General features: G+C 40.5%; 1 protein-coding gene across 1 annotated transcript; it reads left to right on the plus strand.

Annotated features, from left to right (window-relative positions):
* Positions 1 to 405: 405 nt before the first annotated feature.
* Positions 406 to 20,799, plus strand: FBXO33 (F-box protein 33). Its single transcript, XM_075531098.1, has 4 exons — positions 406 to 1,010; positions 15,878 to 15,988; positions 16,578 to 17,263; positions 18,774 to 20,799. Exons 1-4 carry the CDS (start codon positions 421 to 423, stop codon positions 19,043 to 19,045), a joined length of 1,659 nt encoding a protein of 552 aa, XP_075387213.1. The 5' UTR covers positions 406 to 420; the 3' UTR covers positions 19,046 to 20,799.
* The last annotated feature ends 6,688 nt before the right edge of the window (positions 20,800 to 27,487 follow it).

A 27,487-nucleotide genomic window follows, 5' to 3' on the forward strand; every position in this document is an offset into this window, starting at 1 on the left:
GCGGGAACCAGGCAGCCTGCGTGCGTCAGGCGTCACGTGCTCGTCTGCCTTTCCTTACCGGCCACCGGCGGCACGCTTCCGGAAGTGGCGCCGGTCAACGCCAGGCTCCTCCCCCCTCGGCGACGTCAAACTCAGCGCGTACCACCGCTCTGCCTCGGACGCCCAGCGCGGGGGGGCGGGGGGGGCTGGTCTTCTTTACCATACGTTTCGCTGGTTCGGGCCCACAAACAGTACACGCACGGGTTTTGAATAAGCCTAATGAACAAGTTCCTCGGACACACGCTGAGTAGAATTTGAGAGACCCAAGGCAAGATGGCTGGAAGCCGCCCCTGCAGGAATGTTCCCCCCTCTCCTCTCCCGGTCCTCCCCTTGGTTCCGCCCGGGCCCTCGACGGTTCCGCCCACTTCTCCCTTGTCATTGATGTTGTTGTTCTTGTCAGTGCCGCAGCCCCGACCGCCGGGAGCTCGAACCCGAGCGGGGGCCGCCCGGGTGGGGCGGGGGCGGCGGCAGCGGCTGCGGGGGCGGCGGCAGCGGCGGCCGGGGCTGCTCCGAGCGCTGCGGGGGCGACCGGGAGCCGGCAGCCGGCGTCGAGGCCGAATGGCTCTGTGCGGGCAGGCGGCGGGCGCCGCGTCGCTTCCCAGCGAGCTGATCGTGCACATCTTTTCCTTCCTGTCGGCGCCGGACCGGCTGCGGGCCTCGGCCTCCTGCTCGCACTGGCGGGAGTGCCTCTTCTACCCGGCGCTCTGGCCTCAGCTCCGCATCAGCCTCCGCGTCTCTCCCGCAGAGCAGCCCCGGCTCGAATTCCTCATGCGCAAGTGCGGCTGGTTCGTGCGGGAGCTGGGCGTTGAGTTCACCGCCGAGAACTACACGGGCGGCGGCGGCGGCGGCGCGGACGCCGGGGTCGGCGGGGAAGAAGGGGAGGCCTTGCAGCTCTCCGCCCGTTGGCTGGAAGTGCTGCGCACCTACTTGGAGCTGGTACTGTGCGTGCTGGTCAGCATCCGGAACAACAGGTATGCTCTTCCTGGGCCCTGGCTCCCCGCCCCCCATTTCCCAGAACTCGGGATCGCTGCTTTCGCTCACCCCGGAATCGATTCAGAACCGACGCCGCCGGTCCACTCGCGGAGGCACCGTGTGCAGGGGGTGTGCGTTCTACCTCGGCGATTTCCTTGAGACCGGAGGACATAGCGGGACCGTCGTCGTACTTCGTGAATAGTATTTAGCAGACACCATCCCTGACACGTCCCGGGACTCCTCCATCTTCATGGGGGTCACGGATGGAACTGACCGGCAGCGTCATTCCTCATCTTACAGATGGAATGGCTGAGGCTCGGAGGCCGAGGCCTGTGAGTCTTGGGAGAAACAAAATGTAGCCCGGGTTTACTGGTTCGCATCTGCCTTTTTGAAATGGGTAATTTTCGGGGGAGGAGGGGTGTATTCTACAAGTACTTCATAGTAGCGAGAAACCTATTAAAAGAAACCTTTGACAGCCATTTTCTTGCAAGAACACATCAACTGGGCCAAGCCCAAAGAGGAGTAGTGTTCGTTAATTAAAGGGGTCAGGGGAGAGGTTGATCATAACGGTTGACAGTCCCTCCAGTGGACTCAACTTGTGTCAGTGGTTCACCTCAAAGAGCCCCACTATAGCCTGGCGGGGAGGGGGCTGAGGGTGTGCAGCAAGGAGGCAGGGCAGACTCAGCATAAGCATCCGAATTTTACTGTAATTGTAAGACTATATTTTAACCCAGTATCCTAATTTCTTTCTCCTCCCCCTGCTCCATATCCTATTAAATTTTTCAGTACCTGGATATTCCAACTAACCTTACAATTAAACTCATACTTGGAAGAAAATTCAAAAGTGGAGTATCAAAATCAACCACAATAGTAACTTACGTAATAATAATAGTTAATACTTCACCTCCACTACCTCATTTGATCCTCCCAGCGACCCTTTGAGTTAGGCCAGTAATTATTCTTATTTTATAGAAACAAAACAAACGTAATGGTCAAATAATATTCTCATTGTCATACACCATCATTTTTCTCGAAGATCGGTATCCTTCTTTGCAATATATATATATATATATATATATATATATATATATATATATATATATATATATATATATATATACCACCTGCATTATGTTGAAAGGGGTTGAAGCAACTCCTTTAATGAGGTTAATATTAAACCCCTGGTTTAATGTTCTCTTGCTGCCATTTCATTCATTCGTTTAACAAGAATGCTACAAATGCCTACCATGTGACAAAAAGTGTATTCATCTCTGTGAATTTAGTAAGGAGTCTGACAGACATGAAGTCTTTCCTCTCAGAATTTTACATTCTTAGTGACCCTATAGACAGAGTAGAATTGCCCCTGTGAGTTTCTGAGACCAGCTCTTGCTGGTTTAATGTTAGTCCATATGACATAGTTCCTAATTCTGTGCTTCAAAAGGGTAGGAGACAGTATAGCTCCAGATTGTCTCCAAATAACATGGCTCCATCACTCTAGACTCTACAAAACACATTTCCCCAGATTTGCACATAGCCACTCTATTTCCTTTTATTTTATCTGACGAGAGATTGTTGAGGCTATAAATTGGTCTAGATTAGGTTGAAGACTCTCAGTTGATTAATCAACTGACCAACTGAGTTTTTCAGCACATTTTTAATGCAGTTTTTGTGATGAAATTAGGTGCCTCTGCTCATACTGAGGTCAGCTTATAATCAAGTATATACGGTATATGTCATGTGGACCAACTGACATGCTAGGAAGAAATCGGTGTCATCGAATGAATGCTTACTCCCAAGACAAAGATTGGTGTTACTTTAGTGAGTATCGCCTAGATTTCTGCTTCACGATCATATAGCATCTCTGTGCAACGATCCGAAACGCGCGTGTCTGTACAGGGCTCTAGTGGCGCAGGCGGCATGCTTTGGGCGGCAGGCTGCAAGGCCAGCAGTTTCAAAACACAGCAGCTGTGCGGGAGAAAGACCGAGTTTTCGACGGTTTTTAGAAGCCTTGGTGGTGCAGTGGTTACTTGTTGGGCTGCAATTGCGTGGTTGGCAGTTAGAAGCCACCAGCAGCTCCTCCGGGGAAAGACTGGGCTTTCTACTCCTGTAAACAGTTACAATTTCAGGAATCCACAGGGGGGTTTCTGTGAGTTATCATTCCCTGGATGGAAGTGAGTTTGGTGTGGTTTTTACTGCTGTAAACAGTCAGTTCTGCCTTGTCCTACACCAGGGGTCCCTTTGGTCAGCAGCAATTCAATGGTAATGGGTTTGGTTTGGTTTTTATGACTCCAAGTTCAAAGCCTTGTGTAGTGGCTTTCTTTTAAGTTGTTTTAGTAACTGTTAGAGTGTATGCATTAATAACATTTTATAGACAAAGTAGAGGTATAGTATATCTTCACTTTTTAAAAAAATTCTCTTCTCCTAACTCACTCACTTCTACCACATTTAGTTACATCCCAATCTACCTGCCCTAAGGCCAACTAATGCTTTCTCTTCTGGGACACTTGGCACTTTCATAAATAATACTACAGTTTCATGCTTAATTTGTAAAACTTTCTGTTGTGAATTAGGTGAAGGTTTACAGACAGATAACGATTTTAGATTCAATGATTGATACACATTTCTCCCAACTGACCCATTGCAATCCTTCAACGTACCGGCCCTTATCCCACTTCATGTTTCCTATTTCTGTTCTTCCTTCTATCCTCATCCTCTGGACTTTGTCCTTGTTGAAAGACTTCCCTTATGATCTGAAATGGTTAATTATTCTAACACAAGGTTGAGTTTAGTTCCAGACCTGAACTTAGGCTCCTGCCAGTACCTGTGGTCTCTCTTATGAATTTGAATTTTGTCCCCCCACCATGCAAGATCTTCTAATGTGATCCTTTTCAGAGCAGTTGGTGGTAGTAGCCACCCAGCAACCAGTTCTGGTCTCAAATTGATGTTTGGGATATTAAGTCCATTGGAATAATTGTTTCCATGTATTAATTTTCATTAGTCTTCTTTCCTCTGGATGAGGAGAGACCAAAGTTGTACTGTAGATGGCTGCTAACTAGCCTTCAAACCACAATTGGATACTCATCAAAGTAGGATGTAGATTATGGTCTTTGAGAATCATGTTATGCCAATTAACCTTGGTATGTGCCAAGACTATGGTCCTGAAAACCCAGGCCCAGCATCTCATTCCTTCAAGGTGTTCGGCTGTGGCTAAGAAATTTTCTGGTAGCTTTGCCCCACTGTAGGCTCTATCACATTCATGGAGATACTTGTATCCAGTGTAAATACACATGTACAAATACCCTCTGTCAAAGCTGTATATATTTCTCTGAGCTCTTCCTGCTGCACCTCTTTAGTCTACAGGTCCAAGCATCTACTTGCGGGTCATCACTATTTCAGGATTGTGTTTGTAATAGTATTTCCTCTGTTGCATTAACTTTTGCAAACCTCCCAGTGTCTTCCCCTGCCTCCTTGGTTTTTCTTACCTCTTAGTGTATTTCACCTTCCCTTGCTCCCAAGATAACCCTTGTCTACCTTCCAGCCTGTGACTTCCCATCCTCCCTTCCCTTCCCATCTCTGGGAAGCATTAAAAAATGTTTCTTTCAGTGTAAAAACATTTTCTTGACTTTTTATAACAGGGTTCTCATACAACATTTGGCCTTTAATGATTGACTAATTTTACTTAGCAAAATGCTCTGCGGTTTATCCATGTTGTGAGGTGTTTAGCTGATTTCTCATAATTCCTTAATGTTGTATTCCATTGTGTGTATGTACCAAAGTCTACTTATTTATTCTTCCACTGATGGCCATTTAGGTGGTTTCTCTGGTTGTCGTTGTGAATAGTGCCAAGATAAACATAGGTGTGCATACATCTAATCGCATCACAGTTCTTATTTCTCTAAGATATATACTTAGTAAGGATTGCTGGATCATGTGGTACTCTCTTTCCAGCTTTTTGAGAAGGTGCCAGGCCACTTTCCACAGAGAGTGTACCCATATGACAATCCCTTCTCTCCACACACTCCACTAGCATTTGTTGTTAACTGTTTCTTGAACTTTCTTATTAATGCTGGGGTGAAGTGATATCTTACTGAAACTTTGATTCGTCTCTCTTGAATGACTGATAACTGTGCATTTCTCCTTTGTACACTGCTTGGATGTCTTCTTTGGAGAGTCTCTTCATGTCCTCTACCCATTTTTTATTTGGATTGTTTGCCCTTTTCTTGTTGAGGTATTGAAGTTTTCTGTAAATTATAAATCTTAGACACTAGTCTGATATGTCATGCTGAATTTTAAGCATGTCTTGTCATCTGCTGTAGGAGTGGTGCTGTGTACATGTTCATTGTTTATGTCTGAAAGTATAGTGGCTACACGTTGGGCTGGGATCCTCATGGTGGGCAGTTTGAAATCACCAGCAGCTCTTCGGGAGAAAGATTGGGCTTTCTGCTCCAATAAACAGTTCAGGGGGGATCTCTTAAGTCAGCATTAGCTCGATGATGGTGAGTTTAATTTAGAATAAAGCCTTTATTTCCTTACATAACCACTTAAACTAGATAGTAGTTCTGAGGTTATGAATCTTTACAGGAGCAGACAGCCTCGTCTTTCTCCCTAGGAGCCTTTGAGATTACAGTTAGAGGCCAGTGCATACCTGACGCAACTAACAGAGCTTGTCTTCTGAGGTGCCACTAGCTCCCTCTCTACCAGCCCAAGCCAGATCCACTGCTGAGTCAGTTCTGATGATTCATAACGACCCTACCAAGGGTTAGAAGGCCTCATATGTCACTCATTTGCTGGTTGATGGGCTCAAACAACTGACCTTGCATTTAGCGTCTAATTGTGTATATAACCCACTGTACCCCGGGGCTCCGCAAATCACATTTGAAATGGGCTCCTGCCCTTGAGTAGCTGAATCTTTTAATTCGATTGAATTTTAATTAAGTTTTAAATAGCTTATATGACTAGTGTCTACCATATTGGAACACACAGCTTTAGAGCCTAGAAATAAGTCACTGTCATAGAATAGTTTCTTGGCTATCTTTCTTAGGATCAATTAACTAAAAGCTAATGCCTAGGATATGCTTTATAAGTGTATTTAATGACTGTCCATCGAAGAATTTCCTAAGTTGCAGAAGTTACATTTAGAAGTTATAATTAAATAAAATTAATGTTAAAACAGCCTATTTAACATGCTATTAAGACATTGTTTTAACAATAAGAACAAGAAAACTGAGTGTACCTTATAAAAAAACAATGAAAAATATTTGATTCTCCTTTTTCTCTCACTACCTACATTGAATCAGCAAATCTTTTTGGCTCAGCTTTCAAACCCATGTACTTTTCATCTCCACCGCCTCCTCTCCTGTCAAGCACCCCAGTCTCTTTCCTAGATGACTTCAACTTTTGTTCCCTCTCAGAGTGTACTCACACAGAAGCCTGGGTGGGCTCTTCTCTTAAAATGCAAATGAAATCACATCAATACCTTGCTAAATTTTTCCTATTGCTTCTATTCTTAGAATATAGTCCAAACTTCATTCTATGGGGTTTACAAGCCCACATATCCCCAGTCCGTTCTCCTTCCTCCTAGTGCCTCTCAGTTCATCGTGGCACCTTTCTTACCCTCACCTGTCTTGCTTCGGCCACACTTCGGTGCAGATTTGTCTAGGTGAGTGCGAAAAGGCAGTGGTGGATCTGTGGTAGAATTCTTGCCTGTCAACTGGGAGACTGGTTCAGTACCTGGGCAATGTACTTCTTGCATACTAAGTGGAAGCTTGCATGTTGCTATGATATTACGCAATATTCAGAGAAGTTTCCAGACTGAAATGGGCTAGGAATAAAGGTCTGGAAGTCTTCTTCGGAGAATCAGCTTGTAAAAAATAACAGTCCAGGGCAGTACAGGATTGGGCAGTGTTTTGTCCTGCTGTGCATGAGTATGGGGCAAAATTGATGATGGCAACTGATAAGGCCTTGGTAATTATTGTTCCTTGTTTGAAAAGCTATTCACTCAGATATTTATTTATTTAGTAACCACTTTATTGGGGGCTCTGACAAATCTCATAACAATCCATCATTCAAATGTATTAAGCACACTTGTACATATGTTGCCATCAACATTTCCAAAACATTTTCTTTCTACTTGAACCCTTGGTATCAGCTCCTCTTTTTTCCCCTCCCTCTCCCACCTTCCCACCCTCATGAATCATTGATCAATTATATATTGTTGTTGTTGTTTTGTGTCTTACACTCCCCATTGTCTCCCTTCACCCACATTTCTGTCTTTTGTCCCCCTGGAGGGTGGGCTATTATGTTAGTCTGGGTTGACTAGAGAAACAAATTCATAGATACTCAATGAGTATAAGAAAGAGCTTTATATAAAAGAGCAATTGTATATTGAAAAAACATCCCAGCCCTTTCTAGATCAAGTCCATAAGTCCAATATTAGCCCATATGACTGATACCAATCTATAAAGACCTCTTCAGATTCACAAAATAACATGCAATGACGCTGAATACAGGAAGATTGCAGACCAGTGGGTGAAAAGTCCTGTGGATCCAGTGGCAGTGTAAGCATCTCCACGCTGGCAGGTGTCTCTATGTGGCTCCTCCAGCTTTAGAGCACTAGCGTAGCTCCCTGTGTCTTGTCAGCAGAAATGTCCCTGAGGTAGTGACCATGTGTCCTTCCTCCAGTGAGGTATGTATCTCCTTAGTGCCTCCAAATGAGGTCATCAAGCTGCCACCTGATTGACAAGCTAAACTTCACCCCTTCACTCTTAATAGTCTCAAATTGACAACAGATTATGTAACTACCACAGCTATACATCCAACCTTCTGATGGGTTCCCCTTTAAATCCCTTGCCCCACCCTCCACCCCCACCATCCCCCTACTCATGATATAGCTACTCCTACTACTGTCCCTATGGGTTTTATCTGTCCTGAATTCCATGTGTGGAAAGCTCTTTATCTGTACCGATGTGTATAGTCTGGTTTAGTCAGATTTGTAAAGCAGAACTGGGTCATTGTAGTGTGGGGCAGGAAGCATTCAGGAACTAGAGGAATGCTGTGTGTTTCGTCAGTTCTATATGCTGCACCCGGTTGAATTGTCCCTTCTTTATAACCTTTCTGTGGAGGGATGTTCAGTTGTCTATAGATGGGCTTTGGATCTCCACTCCAATCCCCCTTTTTCACATCGATATAATTGTTTTGCATCTTTCGATACCTAAAGCCTCTCAACACCTCAGAATCATACAGGTTGGTATGCTTCTTCCATGTGGGCATATTTGCTTTCCTGCTAGATGGCTGCTTGTTTAACTCTAAGCCTTCAAGACCCCAGACAATATATCTTTTGATAGCCAGTCACCATCAGCATTCTTCACCACATTTGCTTGTGCGCTCATTTTGTCTTCAAGGATTGTGTTGGGAAGAGGGGTCACTCAGATATTTAGATGGTTGACTCTTGTCGTTGATGTTACAACTCAAAAGGATTTTGGTTACCATTCTAATACTACCATCTTACATTCTTTATTACATAAACCTTTTTGTTTTTAAAAATGTAACATTCACAATCCGAAATAATTTCTTTTGTTTCGCTTATTTGTTTCTGTCTGCGTAGCCCCTCTAGAAGGTGGACTCCATGAGAACAGGCACTTGTCTTTGCTGACTGGTATGTAGCAGAAACTCAGTATTTAGGGGAAAAGTTAAATGTTGTATAAATATCATTGTTGACAGGACCTATATAAATTAGTCAAGATTAATGAACTATCCCAAGGCTTCCACAGAACACATTAAAACAAATAATTATTTATAAGGCTGCTCAACACCTTTATTTAGCATAGAGAAAATTATATTTTCCATTGACAACTTTTTGTTGAGTTATTGCTTTTGGTATAAGATCGCATCTCTGGAGAGAGACCCAATTCCACTTAACAGCAGTTCTCCCAGGAGGTTCATTTCTTTGAGAAATACAATCTCTTCCCATCTCAATTCATGTCTTTGAAGCTATTCCTATAAATTAACTTAAATTTCTCAATTTTGAGCTAAGTAGTGTGGTAAGAATACACGATCTCACTTCTCTTCTTCACTAAGTAACTACCTTCTTGGGCCATGCAGACTGGCTAATTCCTGTAGTCATCAAGTGATTCTGACTTATGAATTCTATCTGGATATCCAAATCTGAATTTTTTTTTAATCTGAATCTTAACAGAATAAGACTATCATATTTTTTATCAACAAGAGTATACATGTGGGCCTCACTGAATAGTATGCATAGGAATTAAATGGAAACATGTTTTTTAGAGATAATGGAAAAGTTTTTATTTCATCAGAAGAAGGCTAGAGACCTACTGTGTTACCATTAGCTTTCATTTGTAATTTCAACTTGAGGGTAAAGAAAAGTGAAAGAATTCCTTGTAAGCCAAAATATGAGTTTGAGTATATTATATCCCACCTGAATTTAGAGACCATTTCAAGAATAGGTTGAATACATTGACCACTATTGACCAAAGACCAGAGTTATGAATGACATCAAGGACATTATACATGAAAAAAGCAAAAAGATCACTATAAAAACAGGAGAAACAGCTACATGAGTGTTAGAGTCTGAGGCTTGCTCTTGAATGTTAAGTGACTAAAGTGAATAGAAGAAGTGATGAAGTTAAAGAGTTGCACAGAAGATTTCTAAGGCAGCGTGAGAAGAAAGAGTAAAGTATTTTAAATAGGCATGCAAAAGTCTGGAATTAGAAAACTGGAAGAGAAGCATTTCTCAAGCTGAAAGAACAGAGAGAGAAAAAAAGTCCAAGCCTCAACTTGCAGTACTGAATAGTTTCTGTGGGCAAAATCGGGTCCTGGTGGTATGCTGGATTACTGGTTGGACTGCTAGCTGCAAGGTTGGTGGTCAAACCCAGTAGCTATCAGTAGGAGAAAGATGACGCTTTCTTTTCCCATAAAGATGCATTGCCCTGGAACGCCTGTGTAGTGTTGGGTTCCGCACAAGGGTGCTAGATTGGTTTGGGGTTTAAGGGCAAAATATTAAATGACACTCAGCAACCAGACTCTTGCCATGGAGTCACTTGTAACTCATAGGTGTCCTCTATAGAGTTTCTGAGAATGTAAATCTTTATAGGAGCAGTCTCCTCTTCCTCTCTCTGTAGGGCCCCAAAGTTTTGAATCCCCAACCTTGTGGCTCCAGCAGTGCTCCGTAATGAATGACACAGAAAGCACCAAAAGAATTTGGAATGCATGCACATAATTACTGTTCGAATAAAATTAGCTGGTGTTGAGCCATTTTGGGGATGGTAGTACATGATCAAGAATCAGTTATATTGAATTAAGTCCGAGTTTTATTGAAGGCATTGCCAAAAAAGCAATGCTTCAGGAATAGGCAAAATACCAGTTGAGATGTTTCAACAAATCAACAAAGAGATGTGATACTGGAAGTGCTCAGCTCTATCAAAATATTTGGCAGACAGCTTCCTGGCCAACTAACTGGAAGAGATCCACATTTGTGTCCATTCCAAAGAAAGGTAATCCTACAAAATGTAGCATTTATCAAGCATTATCATCAATATCCATACAAGTAAAATTTTTGCTGTAGACAATTGAAAAAATAATTATATCACTACATGGATGGGAACTGACAGAGATTCAAGCCAGATCAGGAGAGTATGTGGTATGAGGGATACCATTCCTGATGCCAGATGGATATTAGCTGAAAGCAGAGTACCAGAAAGATGTATACTTGTATTTACTGACTATGCAAAGACGTGCCATTGGGAAGAGTGGGAATCTTGAACATTTCAGTGTGTTCATGTAGAACCTGCACGTAGACCAAGAAGCCGTCGTTTTGACAGAACAAGGAGATACTGCATGGTTTTAAATCAGGAAGGTTTGTCAGACTTCTGTTCTTTCACCAAACTAATTATGTATGATCAAATAATTGGAGAGTCTGGGCTATTTAAAGAAGAATGCAACAGCAGGATTGAAGGCTCATTAGCAACCTGAGATATAAAGATAACTCTTCTTGCCGAAAATTAGGAGGACTTGAAGCAATTGTTGATAAAAATCCAAGACTACAGCCTTCAGTATAGATTGCACCTTAACATAGGGAAACGAAAATCTCCACAACCAGACCAGAAAACAAAAACATGATAAACAAGGCAATCTTGAAGTTGTCAAAAGATACCGTGTTGTGTGGATCCACCACCAACATACTCATGGAAGTAACAAGAAATCAAAAGATAAATTGCTTTGGGAAGATCTGCTACAAAAGACTTCTTTAAATGATAAAGAGCAAAATGTCACTTTGATGTCTAAAGTACACCAGACCTAAACTATTGAATTTTCAATTGCTTCACATGCTTATGAAAGCTGGACCCTGAGTAAGGAAGACCAGAGAAGAATCGATAACATTTGAATTATGATATTGGTGAACATTTTTGAATAGACCACGGACTGCCAGAACAATAGACAATTCTGACTCGGAAGAAGTACAGCTAGGACGCTTAGACATGAGGATATCTATGCTTTGTCTCACATACTTTGGACATGTAATTAGGAGGGACCAAGTCCCTGGAGAAGGACATTATGCTTGGTAGAGGATCAGTGAAAATAGTAAAAACCTTCACCAAGATGGATTGGCCCAGTGACTGCAGCAAGGGACTAAAACATAGCCGTTGTGAGGATGGTGCAGAGCCAAGTGGGACTTTGTTCTGTTGCACACAAGGCTGCTACAAGGCAGTGCTGACTGGGTAGCAGCTACAAAGAATGGGGCCTGACTTTGCTGAGGATGCTGCTACCCAATCCTGAGTTCACTCACTTGAGCTGCTTTCCAGTGACACTTTGTCCTGCCATGTAGTTTCACCCTACTACACATGGCAGATCATTCTCAGCCACGGTTAAGGGACAGCCGCAAATCTCTGGGGCTCTTTCTACTTCACTCTCTCTTCCCTGGTATCTTGTCCTGTAAATTCTAACCACTTTGGGCTCCCTCAAATCTCTTTGGATTCTCGCACCCTGCAACACATTGAAAACTCATCTTTCTAGTCCATATTCTGGAGAGTTAGCCTTCTCTCAGTTTTCTATCTTTTAGGCATTGCACAGTCCTATGTAGCTTATTACCAATGTTCGAAGATTGTGGTTTCATACAGTTTTCTAGCTGTTTACAGTGGAAGTATAGTCAAATACTTTTTGATCCATGGTTTGTTGAATATGGAAATTCAGAGCCCAGAGACAAAGGACCATGGGACACATGGTCTCTAAGACCACATATCATACCTTAAATTTTAAGTTTGCTTTCTAGATGTTATAAGAAGTTGAACCTCTGTGTGCTTAGACATGCTAGCAATTTTAGAATATTTTAAAGAATAAAAAGGAAAATAATGTAAAGTAAACATTGTTACACATTATAGTACTGTATCCTTTGGTAGCCATCTTAAAAATAGTTTGTATCTAAATGTAATTTTTTTTAATTTCTTCCTATTAAATGCTTGTGAGAATACAGTTTTCTTGTAGTCAGATGGAAAGTTACACTTAATGGACTGACTTAATTTTAAATTCTTTAAAGGTCAAGAAAGAATTAGATTATTTCCATTAGTAATCCCTCTAATATTTTCCTTGATAGAGTCCACATGTGACTTCTATGTAACTTCTTTTCCCATTTACCCATTGGAATCGTAGTATTGTTCTTCTTGGTTTAGGTGGGGCTCTTCGATATATAAAAAAGAACTAGCATTTGTTTCGCATGTTTTTCTCGCGTTATTTGCTTTTTAGTAAGGTGTATTGCTGACTATTAAAACCCTGATGGCATGGTGGACTACACATTGGACAGCTCACTGTAAGGTCAGCAGTTTGAAACCACCAGCTGTTCTGAGGGAGAAAGATGAGGCTGTCTACTCCTGGAAAGAGTTACAGTGTAGGAAACCCACAGTGGCAGCTCCACTCTGTCATAGAGGGTCGCTTAAGAGTTGGAATTGACTAGATGACACTGAGTTTGTTTTTTCTTTTATTTGTTGAATATTTTTCTTTTTTTATCATTTATATTTTTCATCTTTACCTGGAAAAATTTCACTTTGATCTATTCTAAGATTAGAAAGCCTTTTCCTGCAGAAATGAGATAAAGATTCATTTCACTTTAATTTTAGTTTTGCATATCCCACATACACATGCATGGAAAAATAAAATATGTAATGCACACATTTTTGCATAAAATGTGGTGTTTTGATTTGTCACTAGATAATTTTGGTTTATTGAGACAGAATTGTATAACAGGCTTTATTCCTAGTTATCTGTCTTTGATTTTCTACCAATGTCATTACTGATTTTAGTACTGTGGCTGCATATTGTACTTTCTCTCATGGAAGGTCCCTTTGTCCTTACCTGCTTATCAGGAGTCATCTCCTTTCTCATTTGTTTATACAGCCTCTGCATCTCCACAACAAGAGTTTTTTAAGAATCCTCTGTATCCAAGACCTCCGTTCCTCACTGTACTTCTTTTGCATTTTACTCCAGTCAGATCTCTTCTGATCACCATTGTTAACCCAATGACCATTCTTAGTCCCCCCTTAAAGACTTCAGAGCAGTAGTTGACACTTGATCACTCTGTTCTTGGTGAGTTTCTTGGTCCTCAGTTCCTTTGATTTTCATAGCCCTGGCTCTTTACCAACGTACCTTGCCATGACTTCCTAATCTATCATCCAGTCTTCTCCTTCAGTGTTTTAATTGTTGAGGTTCCTCGGGAACTCTTTACCTACATTTTTTCTTATTCTCTTTCTGTAAGCACTATTGCCCTCCTTCATGTTTTCAGTTTTCACCCAGATACCTGCTACACTCCAAACTTGGATAGTTCACTTAGGTCAACATGTCTAAAGTGGGGCTCATACTTTAACTCCACTATCTCCTCTCCCTCCCCCTGCCAAAAAAATCTAATAAACGTTGTATTCATTTGTAATAATCCTTGCCCCATAGAAAACCTCTCCCATCTGCAATTCCACAGACGGGAACAGGTAAATTATTCTTAACTCCTTTCCATTCCCCACCCTTAGAGCTGTCTTACCCAGTGCCCATTCCTTTCTTTTCTTTAAAATACCTCGAAGCCTTATTTCCACCTCTGTTACCAAAACCATTCTCTCTCCTCTCTGTTACTAGAGTACTCTCTTGAGTAAACGGTCCTGCCCTCCTTTCAGCTGACCCGAAATGGTTCTGACCAGAGCAATTATTGGAGTTCCTCAGGAAGTCTCTAGATCCAAAATGCATCATTTTATTCCCTGCTTAAAATGACTAGGGTGTGGAGAGCACGTCATTACTTTTACTATCCCCAAGAACAAATTTTTTTCTAATTTGACATAAGGACGCCATCCATTCCCACAACCTCCCTTGTTTCTGTTCACCCTCCCACACTGTGTACTCCAGTCACTTGGGATGCCCTGCAGTGCTTCAAGCTCACTTTGCTCCCTTCGGTTCTTGGTTCCACATGTAACTCTCTTTCCCTACTGTCCTTTTCTTAGTTAACCCCACTCATCCTTAGGATCCCTTTTTAATCCATCTGTATGGAAACTTCTCTGATTTATAGTCAAATACCATCACGGTGAGCAGCATCTTTTACTTGTCCTTCAAAACACAAGATCACTAGGGAATTTTAGTAAATATATAAGGTAATAATTATTCTTCAAGCTGAATTTTAGAATCATCAGTTTTTCAGTGAAATTAAGGTCATTAATTTGGGAAAATAACATTCTCAAGAAATTTTACTTTCATTTGTGTAAATGTTTTTCATTTTATAGATAATACAAAACTTAAAGGGGATAAAGTTAGTAAAATACATTAATAGAATCTCTAGCTCATTATTGTTAGGAAGGGGCTTTTAAAAGTTTATTGAAAAACTCCATTTTTTATTTCATTAGTGTATACTTTACATATCCTACAGTTTAATCATTCAGTCGTATTAAGAAGAGATGTACTGTCATCACCACAATCAACTTCAGCACATTTTCTCTTGGACTTGTTGTTAGCTCCCTATTTCCCACTTTTCTCCCCCTGCCATGCCCCTTGGTAATTATTATTCTAACTTTTAATTCCATTTTTCACAAACTTTTTTTTATTCCCCCCACCCACCCACAAACTTTTTAAAAGCCTCCTTGTACATAGGAGTATTATTAATTTCTGCTTTAATCTTTATCCCAGGTTTTTTTTTGTTTTCTCCTAATTTAGAATTTTACTATTAGAAAAGTTATTTTTGTAGCTAAATTTGTCTAAAATTGAAAGATGTTGGCATAGGTTTTTTACTTTCTCTGAGTGGCACAATGGTTAGAGACGCTCTGCACGTAACCGAAGGTTGGCACTCTGACCCCACCAGCCTCCTCAGAGAGGAAAGATGTGGCAGACTGCTTCTAGGAATATGTACAGCCTGGAAACCCGTGCAACTGTGCTCTGCTGTCCTGTAGGCCCCCCTGTGAGTTGGCATCGACTCAGTTACAGAACATTTACCAAATTGGCTAACTTAATTGCATGAGAAAATAATATTAGAACAAACATCTATAAAAAATGTAAGGCTTGCCTAGCTTCTTCTTATGTAATTTTCTTATTTGTGCATCCTTAAACATGATTAGGTATGTATTATTATAAAGAAACTCAGTCTTGGGGACATTAAAAGGCCTTTCTGTGATCATTAGAATGTTGAGTTCATGATTCATTCTTCGTATCCCAAAATCTTTTAAGTCTTATGATTTTTATTTCCCTTTACCACACTGCTTTTTTATTGTATATATACATTGATCAGACTTATGTTCTACGTACGATAGGAGGTGGAAACATTTATAAACTATCCTCTTTGATAAATTATTTTCTTCGGTTGTTTAGAAAGCCATTTTAAATCTTCTTACAGGAATCTTCAAAAGTTTAGTCTTTTTGGAGACATCAGCGTTCTACAACAGCAAGGAACTTTGTCCAATACGTACCTCAGCAAGGTGGACCCTGATGGCAAAAAAGTCAAACAGTAAGTTATATAGCTGGTTAGCATTTTACTATGCCAGTCACTTTTTTCTTCTTTGCTATTTTTTAATCATTTTTTCAGGGGCTCATCTATCTCATCACAATCCATACTAATTTTCATATTTTTAATCCTTTCTGAGAAATTGTAAAACTCAATCAGAAGAGTAATGATCTTTTTTCTAAAAAGAACTGTTATCCTGAAACTGTCTTATTAAATATGGTGATCAGCATATGCCATGATGTCATAAATCTTGAAGACAAATCAAAGAACTAGCTGACTATCATGTAAGATACTTATATTCTTGCCTTTCCTGGAACATGAATTGCATGTCCTCAATCTTTTCGATCACACTGATATAAAATGCTGCTGATCTTAGATGAGGAGTATATTTCTGTAAGTGTAATACATTCTTTGTTTAGTAAATCTTATATTTTCAGGTGAATTTTTATGATATTGTAAAATGAATATAAATTAACTAATGAAAGATCATTTTCAACATTGCATGTCATTCTTTGCCTATCTGCAGAAGTCAGTGTGACATTAGAGCTAAATGCAAATGAACTCATTGTGGCCTATATTCTCCTTATTATAGAATCCAGCAGCTGTTTGAAGAAATTCTGAGTAACAGTAGGCAACTGAAGTGGCTTTCCTGTGGATTTATGCTGGACACAGTAACCCCAGCATCGCTGTCATCTCTTGCCACCTCGGTTGCCAGCAGCGTGGAGCACCTGAGTTTACTGGACAACAGTGTTCCTGGGAACAGCACTCTCGTCACAGCAGTTGAACTGGAGCGGTTTGTGAATTTGCGTTCACTCGCCCTGGATTTCTGTGACTTTACAGCTGAGATGGCAAGAGTCTTAACCGATAGCAACCACGTGCCTCTGCAGCGACTCTCTCTCCTGGTCCACAATGTCTCCGTGATGCATAAGACTCTAGAGCACATGCCAAATGATGAGCACTGGAAAGCCCTGTCACGAAAGAGCACCAGCTTTCGGGTCTACATAATGGCTTTTGATATTAGGGGTGAAGATATGTTAAAGATTCTGAAACCCAGTATACCACTAGAGAGGATTCATTTTGACAGCTACATCACATGTGTTTCCGGGGCTATTGTTGATCTTATTTCCAGGCAGTATGACAAGTTCCTCACCCATTTTATATTAATGAATGATGTGATTGACACGTCTGGTTTTCCAGATCTTAGTGACAACAGAAATGAAGATCCATTAGTTTTACTAGCATGGAGGTGTACAAAACTTTCTCTTCTGGCAGTTCACGGTAGGTAATTTTTGCTTACTATTACTTGTTATTGGTCTTAACATTTAAAACATTTTATTCCAGTGAAAAGATTCCACTTTATAGTGTTCAGAAATTATCTAACAACACTGCGCAGACTCCTAGCATTACTGCTGTCTAGGAGATAGATTGCTAACAAATGGAACCGTCGTCCTATTTTAACCGGAGATGTTCTGCTCCCGCTTCCCTTTCCTTCTGCCATCAAATTGGTAAGCTCGCGCCTTCCACAGAGTTACCATTTGAAATGTATGCGACTGAAAAATATGTCTACTGGCAATAAATAAATTCCTTCTGATCACAAGATCCCTTAACAACAACGTGGCAGGAAGAGAAAGTTGTTTGTAATGTTTTCATTTTCACTACCTTATTTTCTAGATTCAGGATATCAATGTAATTGATTTATGCGTTTTGTTTTACCAAACTCTGTGCCATCAAGTCAGTGTGACTCATGGCAACCCTCTAGGACAGGGAAGAGTTGACTTCAGGTTTCCAAAACTATAACACTCCATGGGAGTAGAACGCCTCAGCTTGTCCCACGGAGCAGCTGCTGGTGTCAGACTGCTAGCCTGTAGTTAGTCGTCCAAAACTACTTCACCACCAGGGCTTTTTTTTTTTTTTGGTGAGAGTTCTGTTAAGTAGGTAATACTTCTTACAGGGGCCCTTCTTCTTAATGCATACTATCTCATAAGGAGTTGCTATCCTGAAAAAGTGATTATAGGATACAAAATTAAAATTCTATGTGAATGTCTTAAACTCGTTATTTCATTTCACTATTTTTGTAACCTGTACTTATATGTGGGAATGTATCCTTTCAATTTGGCCAGTGATCAGAGATAGAAGCAAAGAATAGACCAATATTCTAAGTAGTAAACAAAGTGGGGATTTTATATAGACTTTTAAAAAAGTATCTGGCTATGTAAAAATTATTTCAAGCCTGACTTTTTTAAAAGATTTTTTTCTTAAGAAATGAAATTTTAGATATGAGGGGACTTCACCAAGTTCATGGACAAATGGAATTAAAAGATAATGGCGTTATCCCATGAGCTTTTTAAAGCCCCGATGTATATGTAGCTAAAGCCCTCTCTCAGGTCCTTGCATTCCTTCTCAGAGGTAACCCGTAGTCTGAAATTGGTATTTTTCATTTCCATGACTGTATCACACTTTATATCTTTACAACTGACAAGTACCACTTTGTCTTTCCAGTTGAAAATCTCACTTTAGGTCTTTGGGCTCTGAAGCATAAACTCACTGCTGTGGGGTCAGTGCTGACTTGTAGTGACCCTGGAGGGCGGGGGAGGACTGCCCTGTGATCTTCTGAGATGTTCACTCCTTATGAGAGTACAGAGCCTCGTCTCTGTCCCGAGTAGCTTGAATGATCTTCTAAGTGACTGCATGTAGTAGTATCAGAGTGGGCTCGCATCCCTTAGCAGTTCACACCCACCCTTGTGTTCTTGGAGACAGCAGCCAACTCCATGCTTGGTTTATTTTTCAGGTTACACGGTGTGGGCACACAACCTCATTGCCATTGCTCGCCTTCGTGGCCCTGATCTAAAAGTGCTTGAAGTCACTGAAGAAAGCATTGATTTTGACCAAGGCGAACTGGCCGACCAGGATGTGGATCCAGTGCATAACCTTATTGAGCAAGTATCCCTGGGCCTGAGTCAACCCTGGCATGCGGTGATGGACATTGAATCACTCAGTGTCTTCACTGAACCGAATCGTCATTTTTACAGAGAGATGCAAAGCTTCAGCGAAGACATTTAGCGCTTTTTTTTAAATGTACAATTCCTGTGATTACATATGCAAGTAGGGTCCTATTATGTTTTTTCCAGTAGTGAGTTGACCCCTTTGTGATGTGTTTAATCAGTATTAGCTTTATAGAATTATATATGTATATTCTACTTCTTGATCAAAGAACTTAGTCGGGTATTGGTTTAGAAGTTCAAAGTGACAGTGTATAGGGTTTTCACGGTTAATGGACTTGTTACCAAACCTTAAGGACATAACAACCGAAGGTTGTCTGAGGTTGCTGGCTAACTTTATTTTGCACTGAGCTACTCTGCCTTGTTGATGTTTTTACTATTTGTGTGTCAGAGTTCAGAGCACACGAGCCAAATTATTTTTATACATATATATAGATATTTACCCATAGACTGGTGAATTTGTATGCAGTGCATTACATTTATGCATTGTGATAGCATTTCATTAATTTTGATTTGAAATGTATGAAGGGAAGATACTTTGATCCCAAATAAGTTACCTTTAACAGAAAAGCCAAATTTTTAACTTTCATTACACATAGAATAGTTATATCACCAAGTACCATTCTGAATTTTGTATAGTACTAGGTTAGAATATTGCTGAATTCTTTTTTTAATGCATTTACATAAACACGAAAACCCAAACTGTTGGATTTTTTTAAAAGCTATATCCAAATTAATTTTATTCAGCAAGTATATTGTATATTCAAGTTAGTTAGCTTTTTAGTCCAGATTTTAAATAGAGAGGAAGAAAGAAACTGTATTCCAGGGTAAAACCTCCAAAAAGAAAGTCAAACAGAATCATAAACACATAACTTTCAAACAAACATTAGTCGTGAAATCCCTAGCAACAAGTCACTGGATTTTTCTCTGTCAGCGCGCGTGTCAGCTGCCAAAGAATAGACTTAAATGAAGAAGTGCCCACATGCTGGCAGGGGCCGGCCCACTCTGGCCAGCTAGATACTGCTAGATTGTGATATTTAAGGTCGATTTTCGACCTGTGGTACACAGCTGTGCTGTGGCTCAGTCAGCAACCTCAGAACTCTGAAAAAATAAAAAAATTTTAAAAATACCATGCACCTGTTTCACTGTGAATAGTGAATGTAAAGGAAAGAAAGGAAGAACTGAAACTTGTTCTATCATAGGTATGAGCTGCTATGACACAAGAACATTCCATGAAGTATGTTTTAAAACCTTGTTATATCTGAGAGGCTTTAAAAGCCGATTTAACTGTTTCAGGGCAACCGCGGTACAGACGTGGTCTCTGTGAGACTTCCACCTGACCCCAGTTTTAAATGGTACGAATGTTGTGCATTTAATGTTAAAGGACAGTCTGCAATAATAAAGTAAGTAGCCAACGTGGGGGCCCAGCAGTGCTGAGACCTGGCTGCTCTATTGTAAGCTTTGGAAACACAATTTATGCAACAGATGTCCAGATATGATTCTATTTATGGAAAAAGTTTATATGTTTTACAAATGGTTTTACCATCTTATATAAAAATGACCTTTTGACAGGTGTGCACTGTTTTGTCTCCAGTGAGCACATACCAAGCGGATTTTATATGTCCATCAGTAGTGTGAATCCACTAGCACGGTGTGTGTGAGTGCCAGATGTGGTGAGATTTTACCATGATGTGAGCAGATAAATAACTCCTGACAGAAACTGTAAGGAATCCAGCTGAATGTTTGACCTGGTGACTGATGTTGAATGGTTTATGTTAAATGTATATTCTTTTAATCAATGAATAAAGCATTAAAAAATGGTCGTCGTAATATATTTTATTGTATCTGAAGCATGAAACGTTTAGCATTAAGTAAACTGCAACAATCCTTATATTGTGTATGTTAGCTCCTACTGATCCTAGTATAGCAAAGCTTCCATTTGAGAACGCATTATAAAAAATGTCATAGTAGTTTTGAGAAATGTTAAGGTTGTTGAACTCACTTTGGAGAAATGCGCATACGTGCTTACTGACAGACTTCAGAATAGTTAGCACAAAACCAAGCCCGGGGTCATGCATTCGGAATGATGTGCAACTTTTGTCAGACTACAGAAATGTTGTATTTCTAAAAATCCCTGTACTAGACGCAAAAATATTTTAGATACGCTAGGATTAAATAGGCCATAGATCCCATGTATATAAAAGGGGCTTCAGAAAGTTGGGAAAATGGAATTAAAAGATAAGGGGATTTTTCCCGCAAAATGTTGGAAGCCCTCTCAAATTGCTTCAGTAAGGCAGTGTAATCTCCATGCTTGGCTTGGTCAGACAACTTCCACTTCTGGAAAAGAAAACCGCCTTTCCTCCCATTTTTTCGTCCTCAGTCACTTGGGCATGTTCACAAGGAACTTTCATTATATCTACCTTATTATACCTTTTTCCCTCAGAATATCTAACTTGAATGAATCAGCATGTTTAAGTCTGTGTTTCGAATACCCAGAGTTCTCCAAATTTGTGAAAAGTATAATCAATATATATGGCTAATGTGCTAGTGCAGTCATATATATGGTTTGATACGAGACAGATCTGGAAGGCTCGACATCTGCTTTTTGTCTATGCTCTGGTCTCAATTCTTGATTCTACTCAATTCTATAATCCCTTGTTCACATATGAAGAAATTGAAGCTCAAAGAGGTTATCTAAAGCTTTAGATATTTTCAACTATTATCCTAACAGCTCATAGACTTAGCAACTTTGAACAAATATATCGAATAAGTTCAAAAGATGGCCGAGTTATGTAAATGAATAATAAAACTTACATACCTAAAGTTACTTTCCCATATCCCTTACCAGAAGAATAAAAATTGGTGGGCCTGAGGGAAGCAGTGCTTACGGTTGAAAACACAGATGAAGAAACTTCATTCACTTGGAACTTCTAACTTGAGTCAATAACATAAAAGCAGCTTGCCTGAAACCAGGAACAAATGATGCCAATGTGGTACCACAGTCGTGAATAATACCCAGTGATACACCATTGTGCGTCCCAATTGCTGTATAACACTGATATAAACTGGAGGGACTTGAGAAAATAAGATTTAGGGAGTTAACTGATATTCTTCAGAATTTGGATATTGCCATTAATGAGAGAGATCTCAAAAAAAAAGTTTAATGATATCTAAACTCCCCTCCCCCCAGCTTTCAAAAGCTGATGTAGTTGAAATTATATTTTGGATGCTAAGAGCTCTTCCTCATCTTTCTTTGGTAAATATTGAGATTTCTTGTTAGGAAGTAAATTAATTTCTAATTGAAGCAAATTCTCATTACAACCATTTCAAAATAATGAAGTTCTAATTTTCAGTCCACCCACACAGACACTACTGGGAGCACATACTAGCCGCCAACACACACAAGAAGTTTGACAGATACAAAGGTAGATAATTAGAGGCTGATGCTTGGGAGCTGGGTCTGCAGGAAGCCATCTTCCCATCACAGTTCCTAACGCCCCACCACCACAAAGACACAACCGGCTACACCTAGACCTTCACACCTAGGCTTCTGACCTGTTCTCTGGACAACTGGAACCAACGTTTCTAACAGCGTCTGAGACCTCTTGATGACTATGGAAGCACTCTGCAGCTGGCAGGAAAATAGTTTGATTTTGCTTTCTCCCCAAGCGCACTGTCAAAGTCAGCTCCACCGGGCTGCTCTCCAAGGAGCTGTAGGCTGGCCCTCCCAGCCACCCAGCCTGTTAAGCTGCCTTAAAGGGCACCTTACTAAGTTGGGTTTCTTGTTGGGTGGAGGGCGTGGGGAATGGCAGGTGCATTTTTAATGAAAGCTCAGTACACGTAACAGTCTTTCTGAGAGTTTTTGTTTTTAATGTAAACAGATGAAGGCAAGGCATCACCAAGTGTTGGCAAGGAAGAATACTAAAAAAAAAAAAAGAAAGAAAAAATGCAAACAAAACTTAAGTTGGTGTACAGGCAATCCCCTGATTATGAACAAGATTTCTTCTAAGTGTGTCCTTAAGGAAATTTAGTACATCAGATTCATAGGTTATCCAGATCAGGTGCGTACATGTCTTCATTAGCCTGACTTCAATGCAAGAAGAGGCTCAAAAGCCTTTTCAAAGACTTAAAAGCTGCTCGTGCTGCAAGTGAAGTTACCGTCTCTCACTGCTATCCAGTCGATTATGATGCACAGTGAACCTATAGAACCGGGTAGTACTGTCTTGAGTTTCCAAAATGGTAACTAGAGAAGTAGACAGCCTCATCTTCCTGAGAGGGCCTAGGAGTTACAAAGTGCTGGGCTTGAGGCTGGCAGCCCAACACGTAACCCACAGCACCACCAAGGTTCCTATGTGTTCCAAAATATGGGCGAATTTCCAAAACACGGGCGTCTTTGAGAGCAAATTTGCACTATCTTGTAAGGTTGAAGTTGCCTTTCCCCAGCAACTTCTTTTCTAGGTATATTCTCTATCACATCCTCAAATTTGTTCTGTGCATAAAAGGATATTGGACATTTTTAGTCAGTCATCTAAAACTTGTCATAATCTCACAGACTAAACATTAAGGTTTAAACTGAACTATAAACATGGCTCTGTTCCACAGCAGGGGTGTGTGTGTGTGTGTGTGTGTGTGTGTGTGTGTGTGTGTGTGTGTGTGTGTGTGTGTGTGTGTTAGACAGGGTTCTCTAGAGAAATAAAACCAGGACACTTATGGTTTTAGATAGATAGATGCAACATAAACAGCTAATTAGCCCACAGAGCAGTATAAATGGCCAGTTCAGCTCCCTTCCTTGAGACAGTTAATACACTGGCAGTCCTTCAACTCACGAGGGCTGCTGGGTCCAAGTCAAGGAAGCAGACGGTTGAGTCTTCTGTAGAGCAATACAGGCAATTCAGCCGCAGGTAGCAAACAGCAGAGCAGCTCACCAACAGTCAGCCAGATGACAGGGTCCCACAGTCCCCAGCTCAAGTAATATATACACCAGCAGTGTGACGAAGCAACTTGTGAAAGAACCTCAAACTATAGCAACACAGTCCACAGGTTGGGTGTCCCACAAGTAGTGTACCTCATTAGTGGAGGCAGAGAACTAGCTAAGGTAATCACACACTGTTCCGATCAGAGCAAGGGACCACAAGGCGAGGTTCGCAGAGCCATTTATCTCTTTCCCCTTCAATTAAACTGCACCTTATTAACCCCACGTTTATTGGCCAGGTTGGCACAATAATCCTATCACAGTGTGCACCACATACAAAGTCTCATTAAGTTGAGGGTTAGAGTACACCTTGGAAGAAATGCTTGGAGGTCTCCTTGTGAAAAGATAGCCCTTGAAAACCCTCTGGAGTGCAGCCCTACTCTGATACACGTGTAATCTCCATGAGCTGGAATCGATTGGCAAGCAACTGGCTATACCCCTAAGAAATTCTTTGCATACTCCCAGGGCTGTGCCCCAGTCGTAAACTATAGCACTAAGGAGCTACTGCCTGTATGACACATAAGCAAACACTAATGTGTATTTATGCGCTGTTTATAATGAAATGTCAGAAGCACCTCTGAAAGTCCTTTAGTGAGTGAATTAACAGTGTCAGTGCCAAACTGGAATACAATACCATGGTCAAAATGAGCTAACTAGACCTACATTTCTTAATATTTGGCTGAAAAAAGCCAACTTCTAAAAGATACGTTATTTTTCAAAGGCAGGAAAAAGCTTAAAAGCATTTAAGTGGGCGGGGGGAAAGACAGATCAACATGGAAAGGATTCATTCACATCAGCAGAGTACGTACCTTGGGAGCGTGAGAGCATGAATTGGTGTGAGGAGAGACTGGTTCAATTACATCTAATATTCTTCTTGGGGAAAATTAGGGGAGCAAAATGTTAAACTTTCTTCTATCTAGATTTAAGTAAAAAAATGTTTAACCAACTGGTTTGTTCTTCCTTATAGTTTTAAATTATGTAAAATGTCAGTATGCTTCAGTTTACCAATAAATGCATGTTCATGGACTGACTTGCTGCTTAATCACAAGGTCAATGGTTTGAATGCACCGGTCACTCAGTGGGAGAAAGATGAGGCTGTCTGTGCCTGTAAAGATTTTAAGTCTTGGAAGTAATTCCACAGCAGTGAGTTTGCTTTGCGTTATTTGTGTGTTTGTTTGTTTTGCTTTTCTTATTTACAGCATAATTCTACAAAGCCTGGTCAGATTGTTTCTGTCTACAATAGCTCAGAAGTGGAGAGACGAGGTGACAAGGCATAGACGTTGACCCACCTTAGAAGCAGAACATAATACATCTCAGACCACTGTAGTCTCAAAACAGGTTTACACACCAGTCAGAACTGATTAGACAGCAGTGAGTTGTATTTTTGTATTTATGACAAACTTGATATGCAGAGAAATGACCCATCGTTGTGATGACCCTGAATCAGTAGGATTAGATTATGTTCTGGATATCTGTAATAAGTTAAATGGAACCCTTAATGTATTTTAGAAATACCTCCCAAGATATATATTTAAAAAGTATATATTTAAAATAAGTTTGTTAACCTAGAAATATTTACTGAGGTGAAATTATCTCAGAAAACTAAGAATAATCATATATCATTCACATACATTGATTATGTACTGTTTGCCAGAAACTGAAAGTACTTTGTTAGTATTTTCTCAAAACATCCACCTTTTGATAAATGAGGAAACTGAATCTTGCCCAAGGCCATAAAGTTTATAAATGGTTAACAGAATTCAAGCCCAGATGACAGGACTCCTTTATCAGTTGTACTTATTCTATCTCTTGCACTCTTAAACCTTGTTGTTAGAGGTGACTTTTCAACAGATTTGTTAAATGTATAGATATTGAATCTAATGCTCCCTATGCCATTGTTCCTGCTCTAGGTCTGGAAATGGGTAACTGCCCTGTTTAATACTTTAGGTAATGTGGAAAGCTTCAAACTAGCTTTGAAACTGAAATGTGTGGTAAGAGGTATTCTTGTTCGTTTCTGTTTCGAGTATGTGCTGCACCTGAGTATTTTAGAGTATAGAAAATTCATACAAAATTTATAAAACATACTTTGAAAATGTAAAACCTATAAGCTAATGTCTGAGTATAATTTTATCCTATTTTTAAGAAGAAAACTCGTACAGGTGGCATGTGGTTAGCCTATTATTGTTAGGCAGTAAGAACAGGAACGGTTTCATACTTGTAATTATTTGTAGAAGCTAAAAAATCCACTTAACTGAAGTGATACGCTGTTGGAGGTTTTCAAGTGATTGGAATATATTTGACTCTAGACTTGTATCAACATTTTAGAAATGTGGATGGGCCAAAACAGTAGAGGAAATGGTATGATGCTTATTGAATTGGTGATATTTTCTACAAATTAGTGCAGTCAGTAAACTGCTTTCGCATCTTGTAACCCAAGCAATCATCCAATGAAGAGACCCCAATTTTGTGGACATAACATTGGTTACCTCTGTTCTCCAAATAAGGAAATATTTTTACATGGTGTATTCTGCAATAATGCTGCATATAACACTAATAAGTACTCTATGTTGTTGTCTGTTGACAGGTGCTAAACAACCCGTAGTACAACAGACCGACCCCAGTAGTACCACTGCCTGGTCCTACTCCATCCTCACAATGGTTGTTGAGCCCGTTGTTGCAGCCACGGCGTCCATGAACCCCGAGGACCGCCTTCTTGTTCACTGCCCATCTCTCTCCAGGGGCTGATCTCTCCTGACAACATGTCTAACATATGTAAGATGGAGTTTGGCCAAGCTCACCACTAATGAACAGGCCGCTGTACTTTTTCCAAGACAGATGTTTGTCCTTTCAGCAGTCCATGGTACTTTGAATATTCTTCTTCAGACAATTCAAATACATCAATTCTCCTTCACCCTCCTTCTTCAGTGTTCAACCTTCACATGCAGATAAGGCAATTGACAAGACCATGGCGTAGGTCAGGTGCACCTTAGTCCTCACCGTAACATCCTTGCTTTTCAGTATTGTGAAGAGGTCTGGTGCAGCAGATTTACCCAATGCACATGTCTTTTGATCACTTGACTGCTGCTTCTGTGAACATTGATTGTGGATTCAAGAAACACAAAATCCTTTGAGAATTTCAACCTTTTCTCCATTTATCACCGATGTTACCTATTGGTCCAGTTGTGATTACATTAAGTTGTAATCCACACTGAAGGCTGCAATCCTTGATCTTCATTAGCAAATGCTTCAAATCCTCCTGACTTTTAGCAAGCAAGGTTTTGTCATCTGCATATTGCAGGTTGTTAATAAGCCTTCCTCCAATTCTGGTGCCATATTCTCCTTCATATAAGCCAGCTTCTCTATTGATTTACTCTGCATACAGATTAGATAAGTGTGGTGAGAGGCTACAACTGTGAAGCACACCTTTCCTGATCTTAAACTATGCATGTTACCAGTTCTGTCTGTCCATTGTTGCTATTGCTGCAGAGTTGTCTCTGTATAGCAGAACCAAAGTCCCAGGCTTCGCTGTTA

The sequence above is a fragment of the Tenrec ecaudatus genome, chromosome 14, assembly GCF_050624435.1.
Source record: "Tenrec ecaudatus isolate mTenEca1 chromosome 14, mTenEca1.hap1, whole genome shotgun sequence".
Lineage (NCBI taxonomy): Eukaryota > Metazoa > Chordata > Mammalia > Afrosoricida > Tenrecidae > Tenrec > Tenrec ecaudatus.